Here is a 23,709-nt window from a genome sequence, read left to right on the forward strand (position 1 = left end):
GACTCTAATTTGGCCAGTTTGCCTGTTATAGAGCAAATAAACAACAAATAAATAAATTTGCTTTAAGAAAAAAAATCAGCAACCGGTAATCGGAATCGGCAAATTAGATTGTAAAAAAATCAGAATCTGAATCAGACATTAAAAATCTGCATCTTTTATTTCTTCAGACAAGCATTATTTAGGAAAAAAACCCTGTTCTTATTTGATGAGGTAGCTTACATATTTAAACATATATAAGGCTTCATATTTTGGAAATAATATTCCTATAAAAGGAGCCCGCTTGGAGACTGGACCTATCAAGACACCTGACAACAGTTCAAGAGTACCAAAGGTCTATCACCAGCTAATCAAGCTTCTTTTATGCCTTCTTTTCATATGTGCCTAAAGCATATAGGCTAATACACATCCATAATCAACACATCATGCCTTCCATCTGTCTTTCAGAGCATATAGCAAGGGGCTTTATGAACAAAAGACCTGCCACCATCATCACACGTGGCTTTGTATAACTTGCCTGATATGTTGAAGGCTTATTAGCTAGAAAGAACAGAGCAAATATGCCAGCTGTTTCTTAATTATTAATGTCACATTATGAATTCATGCATTACGAAGAAATGTTATCTTTTTATGTTATTTTATTTTGTGTTGCCTTGTAGCTGCTTTTAGAAACAAACCAAATATGCAACCACATACTTGTTTGTTGTCTCTATATTCCGACCGTAAGTTTCCTTGTTGCATGCCATTTCAAAATTGAATATAAAACGGTATAGAGGCATATTTAATGACTTCTTAAACACTGATTCAACTGTTTGTACTGCCAGAAGGATAATATTCGAGACAACTCAATTATCATTCATGTGGCTTTATTCTGCATATGCAGTGATTTAAATAAGGTTATTTGATACTACTTTTGGATTAAACATCTGTTTCAGCAGAAGGACTTAATCGCTTGAGGCAACCCTTTGGCGGTCTCCTCCAATGAAAAGCGACCTCATCAGAGTCTTTGTTTAAGAGAGTAACACATATTTTGTCCTCGAGTCATGCCAACCAATGATGTAATGCTAATACTCATCTTTTATACAGCACTGCAAATTAATCGCAGTGCTTGACATTATCATCAGTTCACACATTCTCACAACACGTAATACAGACTTGTCATAAGTTAAAAATGCAATAAAATCCATATAAAACAACTCCCATAAATCACTAGAACAAGCAAACTGTTTTTGCACATCCACAGAGGGAAGTATTTTTGTTGTGATAAGTTTGCACTTTTCATTTATGAAGAGCAATCTATACTATACACTCTGCATATTATTATATTAATGCATTATTTTTTCATTTAAAAGGTACAAAACAATCAGCAAAAGTCAAGTCAGACATTGCATTATGTTTTGACACATGCACATACATCACTTCCCACCATGTGCTACAGGTAAACAATCTCAGTCGGACCGTCTCAATGTCCGTCTGGCTTTTGTAACCTAAAATCACCTCTTTTTAGTCCGCGATTACGTTTCAAGTTCAAAGGCTTACCAGAATAAAAAAGATGACATAATGACACTTACTCTTCGAACAAATAAATCCACAGACACCGCGTTTGTCAAGTCTGAATCAAATCTCCTTCGCATGCTCTTCGTGGCGAGTCAGAATGTGTTTGTCCTTGAGTGAACCACTGAATACTATATAGACTGCCTGTAGACAAAAGTCTACCACGCAAAGTGGGCGGATCTTATCACCACTGAGTTTTTTTCCCCTCCATATCTTTTTTTGGAATAACCGACATGTAAATGTTGCTGGGAGACGGGACCCCAGTGTCCCCTGGGGTCCCCTGGGGGAAAGAGGGGGCAGAGACCATTACACCTCTTTACATAAGACGTGTGCCGCTAAAGAGATTAACTCACTGCTGCTCACAATGAGCTCCAAGCCCCCCTCTGTCAATCTCACTTTCACTCCCGCTCTTTCTCTGTCATACACAGTAACACTAACATAATTACAATACACAAACAAATATACAAGTTTCAGTAGAATCTCTTGTGAATCTCACTGACTCACTCGTTTAGTATTGGTTCTCTTTCACAGTTTGTTTTTTATAAACACACAGGCTTTTCCCAGTTGGCTCTCTTTGCTGCCCTCCCCTCCTCTCCAAACTGCCCTGCACCCACTCTGAACAAACACCCCTCCTGGAAAAGAAAGAAGAGCTTGATGTTCCCTCCCTCCGTCTGTGTCTTTGTCCACTGAAGTGTGCCTGTTTTGTGTGAGGTTCAGTGAACTTAACATTTATTTAAGCTGAGTGCTACATTTACACCATAAAATAAACGACTCTCTAACTACCTCTCAAAAAGAAGTGTGTGTAAGCTTGTTTCTGCCACAGAATAAAAAAATAGGTAATTGCGACCTTTTTATCTCACAATTCTGACTTTTTCCCTCTCAGAATTGCGTAGTATAAACTAGCAAATGTGAGTTAGAAAGTTATTAAGCCAGAATTGCAAGATATAAACTGTTATATTCTCACTTCATAACTCGGAATTGTGAGAACAAAGTCAGAATAGTGAGATAAAAAGTTGCAATTATCTTTTAAATTGTTTTATTGCGTGGCAGAAACAAGCTTCCATAGAAGCCTGTTTCCGTAATGTGCAGAAAGTATATTTTTGTGCAGATGTTTTGGAAAAAAACTTTAAAATTCCAAAGCAATTGAATATTTGAATAACCTCCAAAAGCAGTTGAACATATGTTTAAATGACCCTCTTAATACTTTCATATTGGAGTAGGCCCTTTGACTTTGAAAAACTAAAATTAAAATTAGTATTTTTGTGTTCCAGAAAGAAATATATAAATTACTTTAAAACAATCACTTTTAGTTTTAATAATTTTTTTTTTTTTTTTGTAAATGTAGTATCTAAAATATCTAAAACAATTCTTATTTGGGATAAGAAAAGTAAACAATGTAAGAAATATTCTCTGATTTTTTAAAATTATATTCATATCATGTTTTACTTGAAAACAGGATAACATACTTTTATAAGAATATTCACTTCTGTTATTTATAGATTTCTTGTACAAAACAAATTCAATTCAGCACATTTGTTTTTAAGTCCTTTTGCTAGCTCTGCATCTGGATTTTATTTTTGTGACTTTGTAAGAAATTATCATAAGCATTTCCCCCAACAATTGTTCTAAAGTCGTCACATAACTTTCTGAAAATGATAAAAATATCTAGGAGTAAACTCGAAATGTCATAACCACTGCACAGCTATTGCTCTTCACCGAAGTTTTTGCATCTGTGTACATTCACCTGAAGCGCAAATTCAGCACCGCGGGGACCAGAACAAAGAAGGCAGACTTTCAGATAATCAATCTGGCCGTGAAACTCTATCCCAACTCTGCGGATGCATCCCTTTTGTCCAAAACACCAAGGTTGGTGGAGTTGTTGTTTGGAGGGAATGTTGGATTTCGAGTTAACGAAACATTTTCAATGCTATAATTGTGAAGAAAATAGGCGTTTTTGCTTCGTCACCCCAAGTCCCTTCCAAGTATTAATTTCATTGCACACCGACAAGATGTTGTTTTGGGGGTGAAGTTTGATTTGGCAAGATGACAGCAGAAGGCATGGTATTGATTCTTCAGATGCTCTTTGTAAGTGCTTAGTGGAGGGATCAATGCAATCAATATGTAAAAACAGGCCATAGTCGTGGACAATGGGACGGGCACATTTGCAAGTGTGCGAGGAATCAAAGGTCGGCCAGTCTACGGCTGTGGCCCCTTGGGACAAGGGGCACAGACAGCACATTGAATACGTTTCTTTAAATTATGAATGTGGATTTAAGTGTCTAGGAGTTCCCAGAGGAGTTGTTGTTTAATATGGTACCTTGCAATGAAAGTGAGAGGGCAGCAGTGTAATAATAAGATATGCTTATATGCATAATGTCATTGGCCCTTATTGGTCAGTTCAGAGTAGGGCCAATTTTGATTTATGACATGTTCAGTTGGATGCAGTTCTGAGTCTCACGCGGGAGACAACTGATGTCATATGTGGCCGTGTGCCAGATGACCGTTTTGAACAAAAAAGGAAAGCTCTGACTGACTAAGGGGCCATTTACACGACACCGTTTTCAGCTAAAAATGGAAAACTTGAATGTGTTTTGGCCGTTCATTTACTAAATAACAGTGTTTTGGGGGACTGAAAATGCAAACTTTTGAAATCTGTGAAAACAGTGACGTCATGCACATGCCGCATATTACGTGTTCAGTCTATAGACGAGTAGTGTTTCTTTACAAAGTCAAACACATCGCCAACTACTGGCCTGGCATGAATAATACAGCATTTTTAGACCTTTTGGTGGATCCATGTGAACATGGATTGTTTTGACAACATTGTCGTCAACGTTTCTTAGGAAAAACATTTGTTTTAAGTACATCGTTGTCGTGTAAACAGTACATTTTAAACAATTTTTATTAAACTATTTTATTCTATTATTTTAAAACTTAAATTAAAATAATTTGTATTATTGTTTTAATTATTTACTCTTATTTTATTACATAATATATTTTGTTTTCATTATAATAGTTTTTTTATTTAAATATTTATAATAAATTTATAATTTTTTTTACTGAGCTTATAATTTTGGATTTGCCATATGATGCCTTAAAAATCAGTTTCCGGAAAGCAGCCTACTCATGTGGGACAGACCTGTAGTTTTGAAATAGTGTATAAACAAATGAGGTGAGATAAGGTTGGACAAAGATTAATATGTATACTGATGTGTAAAAATGTAGAAATGGGTGACAAATGTGTGAGCACCCAAAAGGTGGTTTTCGAAGCAATGCCATAGATGAACATTTTTTTTTACATTTACACAAGAACATTTTAATAATCAGAAAAAACATTTTCCATTTATAAAAAAAGTTTTGTACATTGAAAAGGTTCCACGGATGTTAAAAATTCTTCTTCATTGGACCATAAATGCCAATAAATAACCTTTTATTTTTAAGAGTGTAGCTGGAATTTTATGGGTTATGAATTACATTTAATGTCTGTATAATAACTGACACTTTGCCCTGCCAGAGAAGATCTTTTTTTAAGCTTAATTTTTAGATTTTGGCCTTTGTAACCCCGGGGCTCATTCAGACACTATTGTAATCACCCAGCAGTTGGACACATGATTTACAGTTTGTTGGAGAGTAGCTGTGGCTCTTTGTGCGCTCTGCTGTTGTATCATTGTTCTCAGAGACAGATGAGAACGATATGACCTAATCATACAGTCAATGAGCTGAGCTCAGTGGGAGCCGTGACAGAGCGTCCGCTTGCCGCTAATAGATGCTTAGATGTTATTGAGGTGGAAAGTCGGGCTGATTTAATTGGCCATGAAAGACCTTTATCACAGACAGTGGGCCTCTTTTGGGTGCGTGTGTGTGTGGTTTTGTTCCCTTCACACGTTCCACTTGTTTGTCAACCTATGCGGGACAAAGACGTCCTAGAAGTGTGGCCAGCAGACGTTATCCAACGCATGGCCAATCCATTACCGCATGAGACCCAGTTCAGGCTGTTGTACTGTAGAAGATTTACTGCAGTCTGAACAAAGCGTACACTGCTGCACTTTACCACACCTGGGACGGCCAGATGGCACCCATAGACTTGCATCTGTATTGTTAAGAATCATTTCCCCCCCCTTTTTTTGGTTGAATAAGTGTCCTATCATGGTATGTATGACGTTTTTGCTCTGGGCTGTGATATCTGCTTTGCATGTGGTACTAGGTTTCTTGCAGAAATGGCTTTTTCCAGAATGTCTATAAAAATAATAAACTACTTTTGGGGAAATAGACTTCTTGGTGCATTCACTGAGGCATCTATGATGCTTATTTTTTGGTCACACTTTATATAAGGTGTATTTTTACTACTTACGTCAACATTTTTTAATTGTTCATAATATATTGCAAAACAATTTTGCTTCTATTGAGGTGGGATATGGGTAGTCAGTTTTCGTGTTATGGTTTTTAAGGGTTGGTTAAGACATAGCTCTATGGACAGTCCGCTGCATAATTATAGATGTACTTACATAAATTAATTACAGCTGTAATTTTATACAGGTATTTTTATAATATAAGTACAATGTAAAAACGTATTTAATTACACACTAGGTGCATTGTTTTAAATTATTATTTAATCTTAGTATGATGATTGTACAAATGATTGTAGCCTATTATATTTTAGTTCGATAATGTTTATTATTTAATATTTTGTATTTTATGGTACTAAATTATATTTACAGTTATATTTACTGTATTCACTATTCAGTAGATATAATCCATTGAATCACTTTTTGAGTATGGACCTGAAAATAAAATTTCCTACTTAATCTGTCATAAATCTTGAATGCTTTGGAGCATTTTGGACTTAAGTTTAAAAAAAGTTTTGTATTAAAATGCACACAAATAAAATTAATTTTTAAATGAAATATATATTTTCCAAAACACATTTTACTCTGAGGCAACGTTTACACATGGCCAGCTATTTTCATAAACGGACATTTCACCCCTCTCCGTTTTCAAAAACAACAGTGCACACCTGTCAGTTTTCAGAAGAGTGTTCTTTTACACGAACCCGTGTATATGCCGTCAAGAGCATGCCAAACCTGTAGGTGGCAGTGTAACGAGAAGCTCAAGCCCACGTTAGCCAATCAGAATCCCGAAAATAGTCACATACTGTGACGTTGGCTGTCTAAAACCAAGGGGGTAATCCATCCGCCGGAAACTGAAGCCTCCCGGGAGCCGCCATTGTAGCAGAACTTCACCTGCTGTTAGCATTCCATTGACTCCCATTCATTTTGGCGTCACTTTGACAGCGAATAACTTTACATCTGAGGCGTTTAAAGACTCCATCTGTCCATTATTTATTTCTAACGAAACTCGACAATGTATTAAAGGCTCCATTACCTTGTGCCTTATGTTATGGCCCCGTAGAAGCCGTTTTTGTAAAAATAGGCTAGCGATTGCATCATAACAACGCGACTCTCTGTCGCACTGTAGATAAATTACCGTATAGACCGGCGGAGAAGCTCGCAGGCAATCGAGGGGACGTGGGGGCATAAAGTCCGGTAAAGTCAAGGGAGTAGCCCACAGAGAGTGATAAAGTTGATCCTGCTGCTAGCTCATGGACAGCTAATACTCACGCTCTCCATCTCTGCGAGATTCGGAAGGGAATGATTCAGATATCTCTCGGCACATCTACTAGAACACTGACAACTGTCAGACACGTTGCTCACGTCACCAAGCTCAGTTTGAGTCTGCGCAGTACGCCTGGCGATCAGGAAGTGAGTGCTTCAAATGGGCTTCACTTTTCTCCTTTGAAATCTGGGGTCGCTGTGTCCATCTTATATACTGTCTATGTCTAAAACTCAGTTTTTCTAAGTTTACATGCAAACATGCAAACAAAGTTTTCCAAAATCTCCACTCTGACTGACCGGAGTTTTTTTTTAGAAAGAATCGTTTTCAGAGGCGAATTCTCCGTTTGCGTGTAAACGAAGGGCACAAACGAAGGGAAATGTCTCAGTTTTTCAAAATAACCATGTACGTGTAAACGGGGCCTGAAACTGTGAGAAAATCAAAGCCATAAATCTAAACGAGCTGTGTTCCAAATTTGATGTTGATATTTTAAACACATAGGCTTTGTGCGCAGTACAACACGTTTCCAATAGATGCAATTCTTGCCCCATTCATTTCCAATGCGATCATTTTTAACTGTGAACGATACAAATATGACTCTTTTTTTTTCACTACCATTTAACCTTTTCAGTTGAACCTTTTTTGTGTGTTCACACAGCAAGTGCCAAAACCTTTACCAAGTTTCGAACATGTACCAAATGTTCAAGTTTCCATTCCGATGAAGTAACCGCACCCCGAACAGCACCTGAGAGTTAATATAAAATGTTTTTTTATGACCGTTTTTTTAAATGAATCAATCAAATGAAAGGATCTGGATATAGTGTCAATACTGGAGTGCAGCCAGACGGGAGTGTCCCGTGGGAATAATGTTTCTTAATCACAACAATGCTGCTTTCCTCCCTGCGCTCTGTATGAGCACATGCGCCAATTTGCTGAATCAGCTGAACTTAATTTCACTATGAATTCATTCGGTTCATTACACCATTTTGAAATTGAACCTGTTACATTGTTGAGAAAAGGTTGTTAGGGAACTATTTAAACTAATAGTTACGAAGGTTAATATTGATAAGTTCAAATTTAGTAAGTTAACATTTAATACATAACATTAAGATTAACAGTTCATGTTACAGATACATATGTGGTTAAAACATTCTGTGTCATTTTGATTTGTGAATTGACTTCATTACCCAGGATGCCTTGAGCAATGGTAAAGGTCACGTGATGCACGGGAAGGTTTGTGAATGGCTGGTGGATTCGACAACGGCCATCTTGTGAACGATTTGCTGAACAAGCTCACGCTGTATTTTTTACTTTCGTTTTCCTTTTATTCATTAAACGTATGAAACGAAGCAACGTCTCACTTCGTTATTCCTAGTTTTCTAAGACGATAAATGTACAACATTTTTGGTGCCGAAAACCCGGAAAGCAGAAGACTATGAGTGACGAAGAGCGATCGACCGGTGTGGAACAATATGAACGGTCCAAAAGAAAGCGTCGGACCATACGGAGTTCCACAACGAGACTGCTGAACCAGATCGACGTTGAATTATTAAAGGAAGACAAGGATATCGATCGTGTGCGGGACATGTTAGCCGTGTTGTCAGCAAAGGAGGACAGTTTGCGCGAGCTGGACACCATAGTGGAGGAACACACTTCACTGGAGGACGTGGAGGCGGAGATTGAACTCGCAGAGGAATACAGAGACCGCGTCATCGAGATGAAAGCGCGAGCTCACCGAGTGATCCGAGAAAATGAAACTGTGAGTAACCCACGGCCTGCTCAGTCAAGTGATGGTAACGTTAGCGCAAATAAACCAACAGTAAGACTGCCCAAGCTACAAATTGAGAAGTTTAGCGGAGATGTTAGTGTGTGGCAGGAATTTTGGAGCCAGTATGAGACTGCTATTCATAGCAACATTGCACTTTGCAAAAAAGAAAAGTTTACCTACCTGAAAACTTATCTTACTGGAACAGCTGCAAAGGCAGTAGCAGGACTCACACTGACAGACAGTAACTATGATGCTGCAGTTGATATTCTGCAAAGCAGATTTGGAAGGAAAGATCTCATTGTAAATGCTCACATGTCAAAGCTTCTGAATCTCACTCCTGTAAAGAAATCATCGGATGTCAGTGCATTAAGGCAGTTATATGATGACTGTGAAATTCAAATCAGAAGCCTAGAGTCATTGGGAGTGGTATCAGACACCTATGGCGGAATGTTGTGCCCAATATTACTCCAGATGATGCCAGACGACATGGCTCTTGAATACAGCCGTCACAGAGGGGATGATGATGAATGGAATGTGCCTAATGTGTTGAAGTTTCTGCAGAAAGAGGTTCAGAGCCGAGAGAGAACTTTACAAATGATGAAATCATACAACCAGAGAGAAAACCAGTCTGCTAACAAAACATGCAGCAAATCATATTCAGCCAATGATGTGAAATCAAAGAAACCAAGCATGCCATCTGCAGCTGCACTACACATTGCTGACCAGAAAATGCTAAACTGTCTGTTCTGTGATAGCGCTGAACACAAATCTGAAAAATGTCCAGACCACCCGGTGTCAGCACGCAAGGAAAAGCTGAAGAAGCTTGGCAGGTGCTTTGTGTGTCTGGGGACCAAACACATCGCCAGGTTTTGCAGGTCAAAGTGCAGGTCATGTGCCACATGTGGAGGCAGGCATCATGCAGCCATTTGTGAGAAAAATGAAGCATCTCCACCTGCTGCAGCTGCCAACATTGACACTGTTATTTCCTCAGTAATTCCCCAAGCAGAGAAATGCAAACCTGACATTGAGAACACTGTGCTGCTACAAACTGCCAAAGCATGGGTCGTAGGACCCACCAGCAGGAAGATGGTCCGCTGCTTGCTAGATGGAGGCAGTCAGGGGAGTTTTGTGCATGAGAATGTGGTGAAGGCGCTGCAGCTACCTGTTACTAAACAAGGGACACTTACTCTTCACACATTTGGCTCCTCTGCTCCAACAACGGTGAGTCGCAACATAGTGAAGCTCAGTTTGGAGAATGTATGGGATAATCGGCAGGGAATTGAAATTGAGGCAGTTGTCACCCCCAAAGTGTGCACAGCTCTGATGAAAGTGCCTGGTGAACATATACAAATGGAAATGAAAAACAGAGGTCTTCAACTAGCAGACTGTGCTGGAGATGATAAACCTGAGCTTGCTGTGCTAATCGGCTCTGATTATTACTGGCAGATAGTATCAGGCAGAGTAGAGAGACTGACAAAGAGCCTAGTGGCACTGGAGAGCATTTTCGGATGGGCAGTGCAAGGCCCAGTAGCAGTGTCCAGCATGACAGAGACAACCTGCATGCATATTCAGCTCAGCGATGACGCACAGATGGATAAACAGCTGCATGCATTCTGGGAGCTTGAGTCCCTGGGCATCACAAATGAGAAGTCTGAGAGCTCAGAGGATGTAGAAGCGTTGCAGCGGTTCGAGGAAACCTCCATCTTCAAGGATGGGCGTTACCAAGTGGAGTTGCCATGGCGACAACATCATCCTCCTCTTCAAGACAATTACCGCATCGCAAAAAAAAGACTGGAGAGTTTGAAAAGGAAACGAAGCAACGTCTCACTTCGTTATTCCTAGTTTTCTAAGACGATAAATGTACAACATACATGTAGAATGAGGCTCAGGTAAACATTTGCAGATGGTTAATAAGCAGGTTTTGGCCTCAAAATACATACACATTCTCCATTTCATCTGTATATTTAATAAACTAGTGTCATCATCACGCATGTTTAAAGACGTTGGATGTATAATGCTGTCTTATGGATCCATTCATCTAGACGGGGAGACTTAATTGGTGGTATATTGTGTGCAGCTGCTAAGGGTCTGTGGGGAAAAGTCTTGTTAGCTATCTCTTTCTCTTTCTCTGTCCACCAGCAGATGTGATCTTATCATTCCTAATCAAGAAAAAAACTGAGCACAATGACCATCTGGAGCTAAGCCCATCACAGTGTCCTAAGCTTTTACACATCCAGCAATGTGCCCCTGTTCATTTTCTCTCATTAGCTAGCAATTTGTGTGTAATCGGTAACTGGTATAAAAGGCATTAGAATGTGTGTTTTTTGTCCTTTTTACATTCTATTGATGTTTTTTTTTTTTTTTTTTTTTTGCCCCATGATGCAGCAGTTACTTTTTTAATCTGTGCTATCCACCAGTCTGATTGTCTCTGTATTTAGTTTTATGCTTTTTTGGAAATGTTTACCACACAAAATGGGCTGATGATGGCCGTCATAGGAACAGTCATACTGCAGGACTGCGACCCAAAATGTCTGATACAGTCGTTCTGAAAATGATAATTCACCCAAAAATGTCAATTCTGTCACGATTTACCTTATGTCATTCCAAAACTGTATGACTGACTTTCTTCAGCAGAATACAATATATTTTGATGAATTTATCAGTGGTTACCAAAACTGTTTGGTTATCAAGATTCTTCAAAAGATAATCTTTTGTGAAAGTCATACAGGTTTGGAATGACGTGAGGGTAAAGGATGATATTTCATTTTTGGGTAAGCTATCCTGGTCAAAATCATACTGTTTACTTGCTTAAGTTATCTATTTTATTTGCTAGTGTTTTGTGAAGTCATAGTATTGCATTTGTTCTGAACAATAAGTTCAATTTATGTTTCCAAATTTAGGTTTCATGCTTTTCATACTTTTAGTGCATTTATTTATCTACACTCTAAAAAATGCTGGGTTGTTTCAACCCAATTTTGGGTAAAATATGGACAAACTCAAACGTTGGGTTAAGATGCAATGTAAAAATTTAACCCAACGGCTGGGTTTGTCCATATTTTACCCAAAATTGGGTTGAAACAACCCAGAATTTTTTAGAGTGTAGGTAATATTAATTTCTACATACATGTATACATGCAGGTTGTATTAATGAACATTGGTGAATGTATTGTGTCCAAACGTGAATTAAAAATGAACAATAGTACAGTATATTGATTATTAACCTAAATGAATAAATGCTGTGAATAATTATTGTTAGTTCATACTAGTTAATTTCACTTTTTCTTGAAAGAAAAATGGTAGACAATAATATTTTGTAATGTCGCAATCAATTCCAGCCCATGTAAGAATATCCGACCAATTTTGACCACGCTATGAACATATTTGACTGAAAATCATGCTGTTCATGGACATCTCCATCCTCTTTCTACAGGAATTTCTCATACTTGTTTAACCAAGATTGTGGAACCTTAGTGGAGAGTCAAACAAATTACAGTATCTACACCAATCCAATAATTTTACAATGCAACACTGACCTTATTTATAGTACAGAAAGTCTGTTGGAACTTTCAAATGCATTATGTATTCAACATGCAATTCAAGTCACCATAGCAACTATAAATAAAGGATTTTTGATGATTTTAAATTCGGGGCATTACCTTTTTTAATATACACCCCGGCACTTATATCATGCTGGATGATCTGAGATCTGAATCCTGAGAGAAGTAATTGAGTTGTACATAAAAGTGGGTTACAGAGAGAGAAACATTTTAGCAGGATATTTATATTAATTCTTAAATTTGGCTGAGAGTAACACACACACACACACACACACACACACACACACACACACACACACACACACACACACACACACACACACACACACACACACACACACACACACACACACACACACACACACACACACACACACACGCAGGCATCCCATTGGTCACATTTTTCGAACTCAAGCTCTCAGCCACATCTGGAGCAGTTGAGAGTAAATGCACTCTTGAAATAAGAACTCTCTCGACATGAAGGCAGATGCATTACAGTGATGGAGTGAATAATTCAAAAGGAAGGACATCTCCTCCTCCAGCATCACTCTGAGTCCTCTCCAACACCCTCACAGCACTTTCTGACCACTCTCTTATGCACGCCGACCACTTAGAGTGCTTAAGTGATACGCCTTCCTTTGAAAGTTAGATTTTATGTATAATCGTACGGAGGAGAAATAAATTACTGCCATTGTCTATGAGAAACAGCTCTTACTCTTTCTCCTAATTCTAATAACTTTTTACACCAAACTGGGAGTCTGACATTATTTTCCAATTACTATGCAAGACCATTTTCACAACATAAGAAAAACAAATGCTTTGGTAAATTATAAGTATAGAATAAATGTACTAACTTAGATTATAAATATTAGATAGAAAGTTGAACTTATGACAAACTAAGTCACATTTATGAGAAGATAAGTTGAAATTATGATACAAAGTCACAGTTACAACTTCACAAAAAAAGTATTTTATTTATGAGTTTAAAAGTGAAAATTGTGACTTAAAAGTCATTTTGACATACTAAGTCACAATAACATAAATGTATATTATGGCAGTATAATTTTGGCATAGTCATAATTTTGATTTATCTCATAATTTCAAATTTAATCTAATAATTAAGATATGTAAATTATGACTTCTCGCCAGAATTATATATATATATATATATATATATATATATATATATATATATATATACATATATATATATATATATATATATATATATATATATATATATATATATATATATATATATATATATAAAATATGATTCTACCAAATCAGCTTATCAAGCATTATGATATTATGATAATCAAGCACTATTTAATGATAGAACTTTAGTAATTAGAACTAAAACTTGGTAACCATGTATGAATGCATATTTGTCATTTTAACTGAACTTAGGACTGGGGATGATGCTTAAGATATTGTTGGACACTCATTGTTTCTGTAAAAAAAAAAAAGATAATAGTAATTATTATTAAAATATACTACTACTACTAATTCTACTAATTAATAAAATGAATATTCATGAATTTGAATATAAGACTTTCTCTCTCTCTCTCTCTCTCTCTCTCTCTCTCTCTCTCTCTCTCTCTCTCTCTCTCTCTCTCTCTTTGCGTGTGTGTGTGTGTGTGAGAAACAGTGGCATAGTACAGATCGCTTGACGGAGAGTGAAACTCTCAAGCGCTCAGTCAGAGTGTTCAGCAAGTGAAAATATATACCGGTATATGATAAACTTATACTTGGCCTCTAACACACACACTGGCGAGTAATAAGAATTAGCCAATGGCTTATGATATACATTATTTAGTCACCCAGTGAATATTTAGTCGCATATGCGAGTGATTAACTCACATTGTAGAGGGTTGTCATTATGAATTAGTATGTCAGTTTTTACTTTGTATCTTATAATTTTGTCTTTTTATCTTTTATGTCATAATTAAGGTATCAAAGCACTATTTTTTTTCTCTTTCTTTTGTGGCAGAAATGGGCTTCAATAAAAATTACAGCTCTCAAATGATAAAAAAATTCTGTTAATTACGTATCAATATTTATTATGAAGAAAATTTTAAGATATTGGGAAATAATATATAATTGTTGAATAACTCACTCAATACAAACCCTCTACATTGCAAGTAAATCACTTGCATATGCGACTAAATGTCAAGCTAGGCTACTAAATAATGGGTATCATTATCATCATAATCGTTATTTTAGTTTTACATTTAAATTGTTGTTCGATAATGCTCACTTCTTGATTCATTCGTCTTTTTTAATCAGTTTTTTTCTAAGAGCTGTGATGCTCTATTATAACCACCACTGCACTGATAATGCTACACAATAAGTAAAAAACAGGTGCCAGCTGCTAGCTTAATTTGATCCTATTTCTCACCACATGTGGTGTGAAATAAAGGAAAAGAATGATGGTGGGTTAAATCAGAGAGTGGTCTTGATTATGGCCTCCTCTTCCATTGCCCCTGAACCTTGGCTGTTTTGGATAAAGGTGTGTAGGAGACTGATTGAAATGCAGGAAAAAAGAGTGGAGAGGATGATGGAGGGGGAGTTGAATTTGGAGTTAAAGGAAGGTAGGTTGGATAGAGTGAAAGTGAGCTCAGTTTACTAAACAAGCCAAAACTGTTGCCAACAGCAGCACTGAAAATAACCATTGTAATGATGAATAATAAAGTTAGCATTAGCTAAACTAGTAAAAAAACATTAGAACTAGCAACAAATAATATTTTCGCAAATTAAAAGGATAAAAAAGGAGTTTGAAAAACAAACAAACAAAAAACAACTAAACTGAAACTATACAGTACAATATGAATGAAATGTAATGTATTTACAGAGAAAATGACTGGTTTTTAGTATTTTTAACCAATGCTAAACTTCTAACTGTGCAGTGTATTCTGCTCATTACAACCAGGGGTGTGTTTAGCATACTGTATAACCCACTGATTTTAACCACAGCTCGAGAGACACTGTTTGCGAATGTTTCTTGAAATAATGGTTTTGGGAAACACCAAATCATTGAATGTTGGTAACAACGGAACTTGCAACCATAGTTGGCTGACTATGCTTTCGGGAAACGCACCCCCAGATGGTGTAGTTATATCTACCAGAAAAAGCTAATGGTGCCATGGTAACCAGTCAAACATTGACTCCTTGATGTATTCTTTCAAAAAGAGCCATCCAATTAGACAGAATGGGAGCATCATCTAATTAGCATCTTCAAAGTTTTTGATCAACAAACTTGCAAAGGGTGACGGATAATTCAATATTTTTCATAGCAGATTTCAAATGAATCATCAGTTCCAGTTGATAACTGATGAATTTTCTGAAGTAAAATAGATCCTTATAATACGTCTTCTAATAAGAATATTTATTGTATTTATTTATTTTATTTAAAGAATGCAAAGATAGTTATCATATTTCTGCTTTTCAGGCTCTAATTCTCTTTGGAAAAGTGATCAGATGTCATCAAGCATCTAGACTCTTGTCTCTGATTGATCTCTGTTGTCTGGCTCCTGGTACCATCAAAGAATCCCTGAAAGCTTAGACGCCTCTGGAATCCATCCAAAAGTAGTTTTAGAGCCCAGTGTATCTGGGAAATATATGCTCTGTGTCATTTTCATGAAATATTTACAGATATGCTCTCTTCTCTGAACGAGCCCTGACAGATAGAGACGGCACAATACAATATTTCCATTTCTTTTTTAAGATTTTGGTAGTGACCCTCATGACCCTCACTCCCCATGTTGGAAGATATCATTAGATGTGCAAAACTAAATTGTTAAAATCAGTTAGTCAGTAAAAAGTAATTAAGCTGCTTTAAGGTCATATCCAAAAGACACAAATCGGTGTCTTTGAAATAAAGGGCTGCTTATAGAGCCCTGTGTAGGGTTCGAGGTTTTTGAACCCCCAAGCAGGATTATCCCACTTATTTACATTCATGTACACTACAGTTTAAAAGTTGGGAGAATACAAAGTGTTTTTTTAAAAGAAATGAATATTTTTACTCATTTATTCAAGACATTTATGATGTTACAAATGTCTATAGGATCATGTGACACTGACACTGCATTTATGTGTACTGAAAATTCAGCTTTGCCATCACAGGAATAAACTACATTTTCAAAATGTATTCAAATAAAAAATATATTTTAAACTGTAATAATATTTTCCAATATTACTGTTTTATCCCCCTGTATTTTTCATCAAATAAATGCAGCCTCGTTGAGCATTAGAGACTTCTTTCAAAAGAATAACCAACCCAAAACTTAATGGCCAGAATTTTTTTATATATAAAAATTGGTAAATGCGTTATAAAATAATTTACATATTACATTTAACTTTGACAGCCCTAAAATACATTTTGTGAAATCTTTTCTATTTCTTTTACAAAACCAACAATATACTTTAATATAATCTGTACATTTAATCCTAAAATCTTGAGTTTCCTGTTGTCCTTGTTATCAGATACAACTCTAAATTTAAAATTACATGTTCAGTGAATAATCAAGATGGATGTTTAAATGCTTGTTTTGAGCAAAAACAATACCAAGTTATAGTAGATTGTTTTTCTAAATAAATATATTTGTGAAGCTGCTGGTACCAAAACAAGTGTCAGTGTTGCAGCAGATGAGTGTTTAGATCCAAAAACACCCTTTAATTCTTATTTTAAAAGAACGTCACGTCACTCATGACACCTTGTTCAGTGCCAGTGCTCCACACCTCGACTGCATCTCTCACCCACACAAGATTTCATAAGCACGCATGAGTAATTTCTGGAGGCAGGAAAGAACATGTCTCTCTCTTCAAATGATTAACTGTGTACATATGAAAGGCCAGCTCTGATACCTCTGAATGTTTTGAATACTCTGAGGTGCCAAACTGGAGCAAAATCATTCATGAGATCATAATGTGCTCTAACCGTCTGTCTAGTTGACACAAGATTGTCAAAAACAGTTTAACTGGGAAGAACTGCATACCATCTTGAGTTATTGATCTTTTTGGAGGGAAACAGGTGTTTAAAAGATCTTTTGCCGAATATGTCTGGCATGAGGATAGGGGAGTGAAACGTCTTGGACTTCCAGCAAACTGAAAAAATAACTGACTCTGTTAAAACCTGATGATAAACTCATCTATTCAGGGTGAAGTCGTACACCAACTGTTCCTCCCACATGCAGAGACAGTACGAGAGTGAAAAACAAGGAAACCGAAAGCGTTGTTTATACAGTTAGGATACAGGCTCAAGTTTCACACAGCTTTGGTGCTTGTGTGTGTGGTTCAGGTGTACACTACGTTGTCCCCACAAATATGCCAATATAAGAAATCCTTGTCCTTGTCCTTGTTTTTGTCCCCATGAGGAATACAGCTTGTAAATAATACTAAGCAATGTTTTTAAAAAATTTAAATATGCAGAAAGTTCTTTGTGATTGGTATAGGTGAAGGGATAGAATATACAGTTTGTAGGCTACACTATAGAAATGTCTATGGAATGTCCTCATAAAACATGAAAACCCAAGGAGAAGGCCAAATAAGGCATATTTATATGCTCATGAATTAATCATTTATAAATATCACGTTTTTTAGAGGCGCACCACATGATATTTTAAAACCTTAACCAATTTGCCTTTTAATAACAAGGTCAAATTATCTGATATTTGAAGAGACTCATTGACCTTGAGAGAGTCCTGAGCGGGGCCAAATCTAGGCATGGGCAGAGGTTGGCTGAGCTCTCCCCAAACATCTGTCTTGCCCCAATCAGACTTTAGGCAAATATAGCGTTTATGATATATATATTTTTATGATTTTGAGCATTGATTAAAAGCTAAATCTAAGGCCGGCTGTGTGTTGAAAAGTTTGAGGAAGAGCTGAAGACTGCCCCAAAATAACACTATACATTTTTTGTATTTTTCTTTGTTAGCTGAAAGCAATGGCGCGTCATCAACAAGGTGGCTTCGGCCCGTTGGGGAAAAGCAAAGACTGACAATCACACCAGCGATAACAGGCAAAAATATTTGCATGCAAATTCCATCTAGGTGTGAATTACAGGGAGTTTAACGGGTATGTATGCAATTGTTTTGATAGAGGTAAACAAGATACATATCTAGTTTCAACATTATTTATTCTTTAGATATTCACCTTTAAATATAAGTATCAGCTGTGTGCAAAGTGAACTATATTTGGTTTTTGACTATAATGAAAATGGGTAAAATTCAACAAATAGAGCCACATTGAGATCTCCATATCTATTGGATTGAACCACATAGGGCCTTGAAAATAAAGATTTCAAAGGAAAAGAGTAAGAACCAGAATCTAAAATCCTATTGAGATAACTTTAATAATTTTTGAGTGACAGGCACGCAATCTTTGGAAAAACAATATTTATCTCAGACAGGTAAATTCTTTGCAGTTGTGTTGATAGAAAAAAAAACTAGATACTGTTCTAGTTTCAACATCATTCGATGTTCAGAAACAAGTTTAAAAGAAAAGACTCTTTAAAAGAAACAAGTATCAGCTGTATGCAAAGAGACCCAAATTTGGTCTTTGAACACTGAAAATGTAGCCTGGTAATACCAGACTCTGCTACTTCACTTTGCTTCGTAGACAGAGTCTGGAATGGCATAATAGAGAAGTGTTTTCTCTCTCGCTAGGGGGCGCTTGTCCGAAGTTTAAAATCATTGGTTACCCGTAAGCCAATCAGATAAGTTTAGTTATGACGTATGTTATGCGCCTGTACAGCCGCATCAGACCACAGACATCATGCATCGAACTCCAATCTATGATCGAACTTCCACTGTAAACCTGCTGTAAACACATGATGATGCGAGCGAAATACCGGAGTGAACATGGCTGTAAACGACCCCGTAATGTTCTCCATAACAGAGCGAATTGCATCCCATGTCTCGTTTCCCATTTCCGCGGTCGTTTCGGTTTTCGATTTCTCTAACCTACAATGTAAAACTCGGCGCTTAGCGTCTACGTCACGGCTCTCAGCCCGCCCTCTGTTCGTTGATTGGCCCGGCCGTCCGAAGGCCGCTGAAAAAACTGAAAGATAGGCTGCTATCTCAGACTGACTACAGGAGCGAAATGAAATTAGCGGAAGTAGGAAGTCTGACGTAGTCAGGCTACTGAAAATGTGTACAACTGACCAATTTACTCATGGAGCCGCATTAAGATCCTCCATATCACTGGGATTGAACCATATAGGGTCTTTAAAATGAAGATACCAAAATCTAACAGGATATTAAGATATCGTTAATACTTTTTTAGTTACAGACATGCAAACTTGGGGCAAAAAAGAAGTGCTTTTTCACATTTTTGAACTTTCACCGTTGGCAAATAATGCAACAGAGATTGCTAAAGTCAATGGATTTAACTACTAAACCTACCAAACTCGGTGTAAAAAATAAAATAATGATGCTGCCATCTTTCTAAAGTCATTTTTACCCCTCTGCAATTTGACTCCAAATCTCAGTTGAAAATTGTCATTTCAACCCCCCTCTACAAAATAGTGGATTACTCAGTCAATATACATTCATGACATTTAATAATCTGGCTTTGGTCACTATTTATGTTTCTCTTTCTTCTGAAAAAATATTAACAAAATCAAAAATTTGAGCCGGGGAAGTTTCCGAGATTTGGATGATTTGACATGGAATGACCCATTTTATATGTACTTTTCTATAGCTCTTTTTAAAGTAATTTTGGCCACCCCTGATATGGATCATAGCCTAAGGTTAAGCCTAAATACATTAACTGAGCATGAACATAACGTAAGTGTTTAAAATGCATGGTTCAGTTGAAAGCTTGCCCTCTTTTGAGCTGTTAATGCTGCTAAGCAAACTGTCTGCTTAACCAACGAGTTTATGGTTTATCTATCAATAATATCTATCATTTGTAACAACAGTAAGCTCATGTCATGTTTACTTTCAGAATTGTCATTGGATGGTGGGATTTGTTTTTTTAGCATTTTATTTAAAAAGTGAAAATAAGATATCTATCTATATACCGTCATGTCACTGACCTAAATAACTGAATAAACGGCGCTCAGTGAAGCATTCGTTTATAATTTATTCATGCTGCAGAGAGACCAGAAGTCATGCAGAGATCCATATTACTGTATGGTAGATGTACTTAACTATGTACTTTTTGTTATAATTATTTAATTAGCTAATTGTGCAGCTATACATTAGCCAATGTATAGTCATTTAAAATCACACTAGTAGGGCAGTGCATGTGGTCCACCTACTTTGACATTTCTGTCCTCTTTTCTTGTGTTTGAACATAAGCCATGTCTTTGCACTTTGCATTCACACACACCCACTCTCTGAAAACTTGCCTGTGCAGATGTCCTGTTAAACTCTTCCTCTGACAGGAAATCTATGTATCTGTTTCTCTGCCTTCCCTGAGCTCAAAGACTCATAATAAATGAACTGGTTTGAAGTAAAAAGATCCTGCGCTCCCACACGTCTTCAAGTACTTGTGTATTATCTGAACTTGCCTTGGCATGTAACAGGCTCTTGTGTTCACATTGTTATTCTGTTTAGACGGTATTTACTATTACCTTCCCCCAGTCTGCAGTTTCTCTGAAACCCGGGAAACAGGATGAGGCATGCTTTTTAGACTTTTCCATGTCATGTTATCATCATCATCATCATCATCATCATCACAGAGCTGTAACCTTCTAATAAACATTTGCCAAAGTTAAACGATAATGGCAATTTGGCTCATGTAATTTTAACAGTCAAGTTTGTGTGGTAAAACCAAAATTTATGGGAACCTACCTAACAATAACTGTTGACGGTGTAAGGAGATAAAAATGGCATAACATGGAGACAAAAATAAATCTGTTATGTAAGAGTGATTTTCTGATATAATTCATTGCAGTCTCTGTGGCCACTGATCACATTTTGTTAAATCAGTTTGTGTCTCCTAGAGGTTTTGCTCATGAGCTCAGCTACTTCGATCCAGGTTCAGGTACATGTTACTTGCAAAGAACATTCATATTTGATCATATTATGATTGTTATCCTATTTGCCCTATTACTGTATAGTAGGCTACTCATAAACGCACTCATATGATCGTACTGTCTCGAGAGTAGAAGTTTCATTGGCTCTCATTTAATTTGATCAGCAATAATAATTTGTTATTATATAGGGTACAACAGGGCTAAAGGCACACCGGGGTAAAAGGCGCATTTGACTGTATTCTCTTTTAAACCATTATATGGCACAACAATTCTCAGTGTTCTTAACATCCGCTTTTGATGATGCTCGTGGAAATTTAACTGATCCTTGACACAATTGCCAACAGCCATGCAAAGTTGATTCTGTGCTTATTTGATCTAATATTTAATGTTTTTTTTTTTAAATGTTGTAGATTTAAGTGCCAAATGAGTATCGATAAAATGAATGTCTCTATTTTGAGACAAATGTCTTCTTAACGATTTTCAGTATTGTTTAAGATAAATAAAGCAACAGTTTTTTAATAACTGAAGAAAATGTAAATGTATGGTATTTGGGGCGAAAGGCACAATTATTAACATGATAATAAACAGCCGAGTGACTTTTCCATTTTTTGACTTGACGGTTAGATGCAGATGGGAAATATCATATCAGGTTGGGTGTCCAGAGATAATCACATATTTATAATGAAACCATATTTAAAAATATGATATTAACCATATAATAAAATATCACATTTATTTGGTACTACTGTACATCTTTATTAAATCATTATGGGATCTCATTCAATTCTTTTTAAAATAATTTTATTTCTGTATTTTAAACATATTTTAAGTATATACTTTTTCCAGTATATTTATCTAAATAAACCAAAAATAGTGCAAACATTGCTAAAGTGAACAAGTATTAACTTAGACATTATTAAAAAACATTATTTTACATAAACTATTTGTGTAAATAATGTGTGCCTTTTGCCCCTGGGGTAAAAAGCCCACTTTGCCACCTCATGCATTTATACGTTTTTTTTAAAAACAAAATTAACCACTTTTGTGATTAATTTCACACAAAATCTTTTGCTCCATCAATGTTCAATAAAAACATATCTTTTTTTGCAATCAGAGTAGTAAAAAGCTCATTTTTCTTAGGATGTAGCCCCGTTGTACCGTAAATATTACACACATAATGTGTTTCATTATATATAAAAACACACCAGATTATTTTACAGCATTTATTAATCTTTGATAATGTTACTTAATAAAAATTGTATATTCATCTTAGTTAACACTGCAATAACTAATTAGTAAATTAGAAGTGTTGTAAAATTAGAAGATTAGTCAAAGTTGAAGTGTTCGTTTTTTGTTCATGTTAATGAATGTATTGGTAACACTTTACAATAAGGTTCATTAGTTAACTGCCTTAGTTAACATGAACTAAGAATGAACAATACCTCTACAGCATTTATCAATCTTAGTTGATATTAATTTCAACATTTTCTAAAACATTATTAAAACCAAAGGTTGTATTGGTTAACATTAGTTAATGCACTGCAAACTAACATGAACAAACAATGAAAAGCTTTAAACAAAGATTAACAAATACTGTAACAAATGTATTGCTCATTGTTAGTTTTTTCTAAGCATGCGTCTTGTTTTTTAAGGATGTTTATATACTTTTACTGTAAAACAATATAATAATAATAGTAATAAGGTTAGTTTTTTATAGTGAAACAGAAGATTGAAAACAACATTTAAAATCATCCGATACCAACAATAAATGTAAAATGAATAGTGACTCACCGTGCTTCATGGTCCCTCCAAGTGTGTTTTTGTTTTTTCTGTGTATGTTCTGTAGAAATGCCCTGATTATATTTAAATGGAGAACAGGAAGTTACAAGCATTATCTCTCTGGTCTCCTCTCAATCTTTCCTCCTCCTGTACTGTGGGTTGAGTCTCTACAGACTGCCATGCTGTGGGTGTTTTGTATAATACCCACCAGTGCACAAACCCTCCCTCTTTTTCAGTTTATCCCTCCCTTTTCAGTTTATCTCTTTCCTCAAGTCCATGTTTGCAAGAGCCGTAGCACCGTTTCTGCTTTGATATCTGCAATGCATCTTTTATACTTTTGCTCATAAACAATTCCATGCATGTATTTGGCTGTCTTCTGTCCTGGTATACCATTAATGTGGGCAGTGATCCATCATAAGACACTTCACTCATGTGCACTCACCTAAAGCACTAATTCTACC

General features: G+C 36.3%; 1 protein-coding gene across 4 annotated transcripts in view; it reads right to left on the minus strand.

Moving 5' to 3' along the window:
• Positions 1–23,424, minus strand: part of lzts1 (leucine zipper, putative tumor suppressor 1) — a 28,508-nt gene extending 5,084 nt beyond the window's left edge. Inside the window, exon 1 of one of the 4 annotated variants that reach the window (XM_079636477.1) lies at positions 23,261–23,424. Coding sequence is in view for 1 of the 4 variants with exons in the window: in XM_079636480.1 (XP_079492606.1) it covers positions 1,569–1,631 (63 nt within the window). In the remaining 3 variants the exon portion in view is untranslated. Of the gene's footprint in view, positions 1–1,568; positions 1,684–23,260 lie in introns of those variants that run through there. The other 3 variants (XM_079636479.1, XM_079636478.1, XM_079636480.1) reach the window with 3 other exon arrangements.
• Between the last annotated feature and the right edge of the window lie 285 nt (positions 23,425–23,709).

The sequence above is a fragment of the Phoxinus phoxinus genome (assembly GCF_949152265.1).
Source record: "Phoxinus phoxinus genome assembly, chromosome: 15".
NCBI lineage: Eukaryota > Metazoa > Chordata > Actinopteri > Cypriniformes > Leuciscidae > Phoxinus > Phoxinus phoxinus.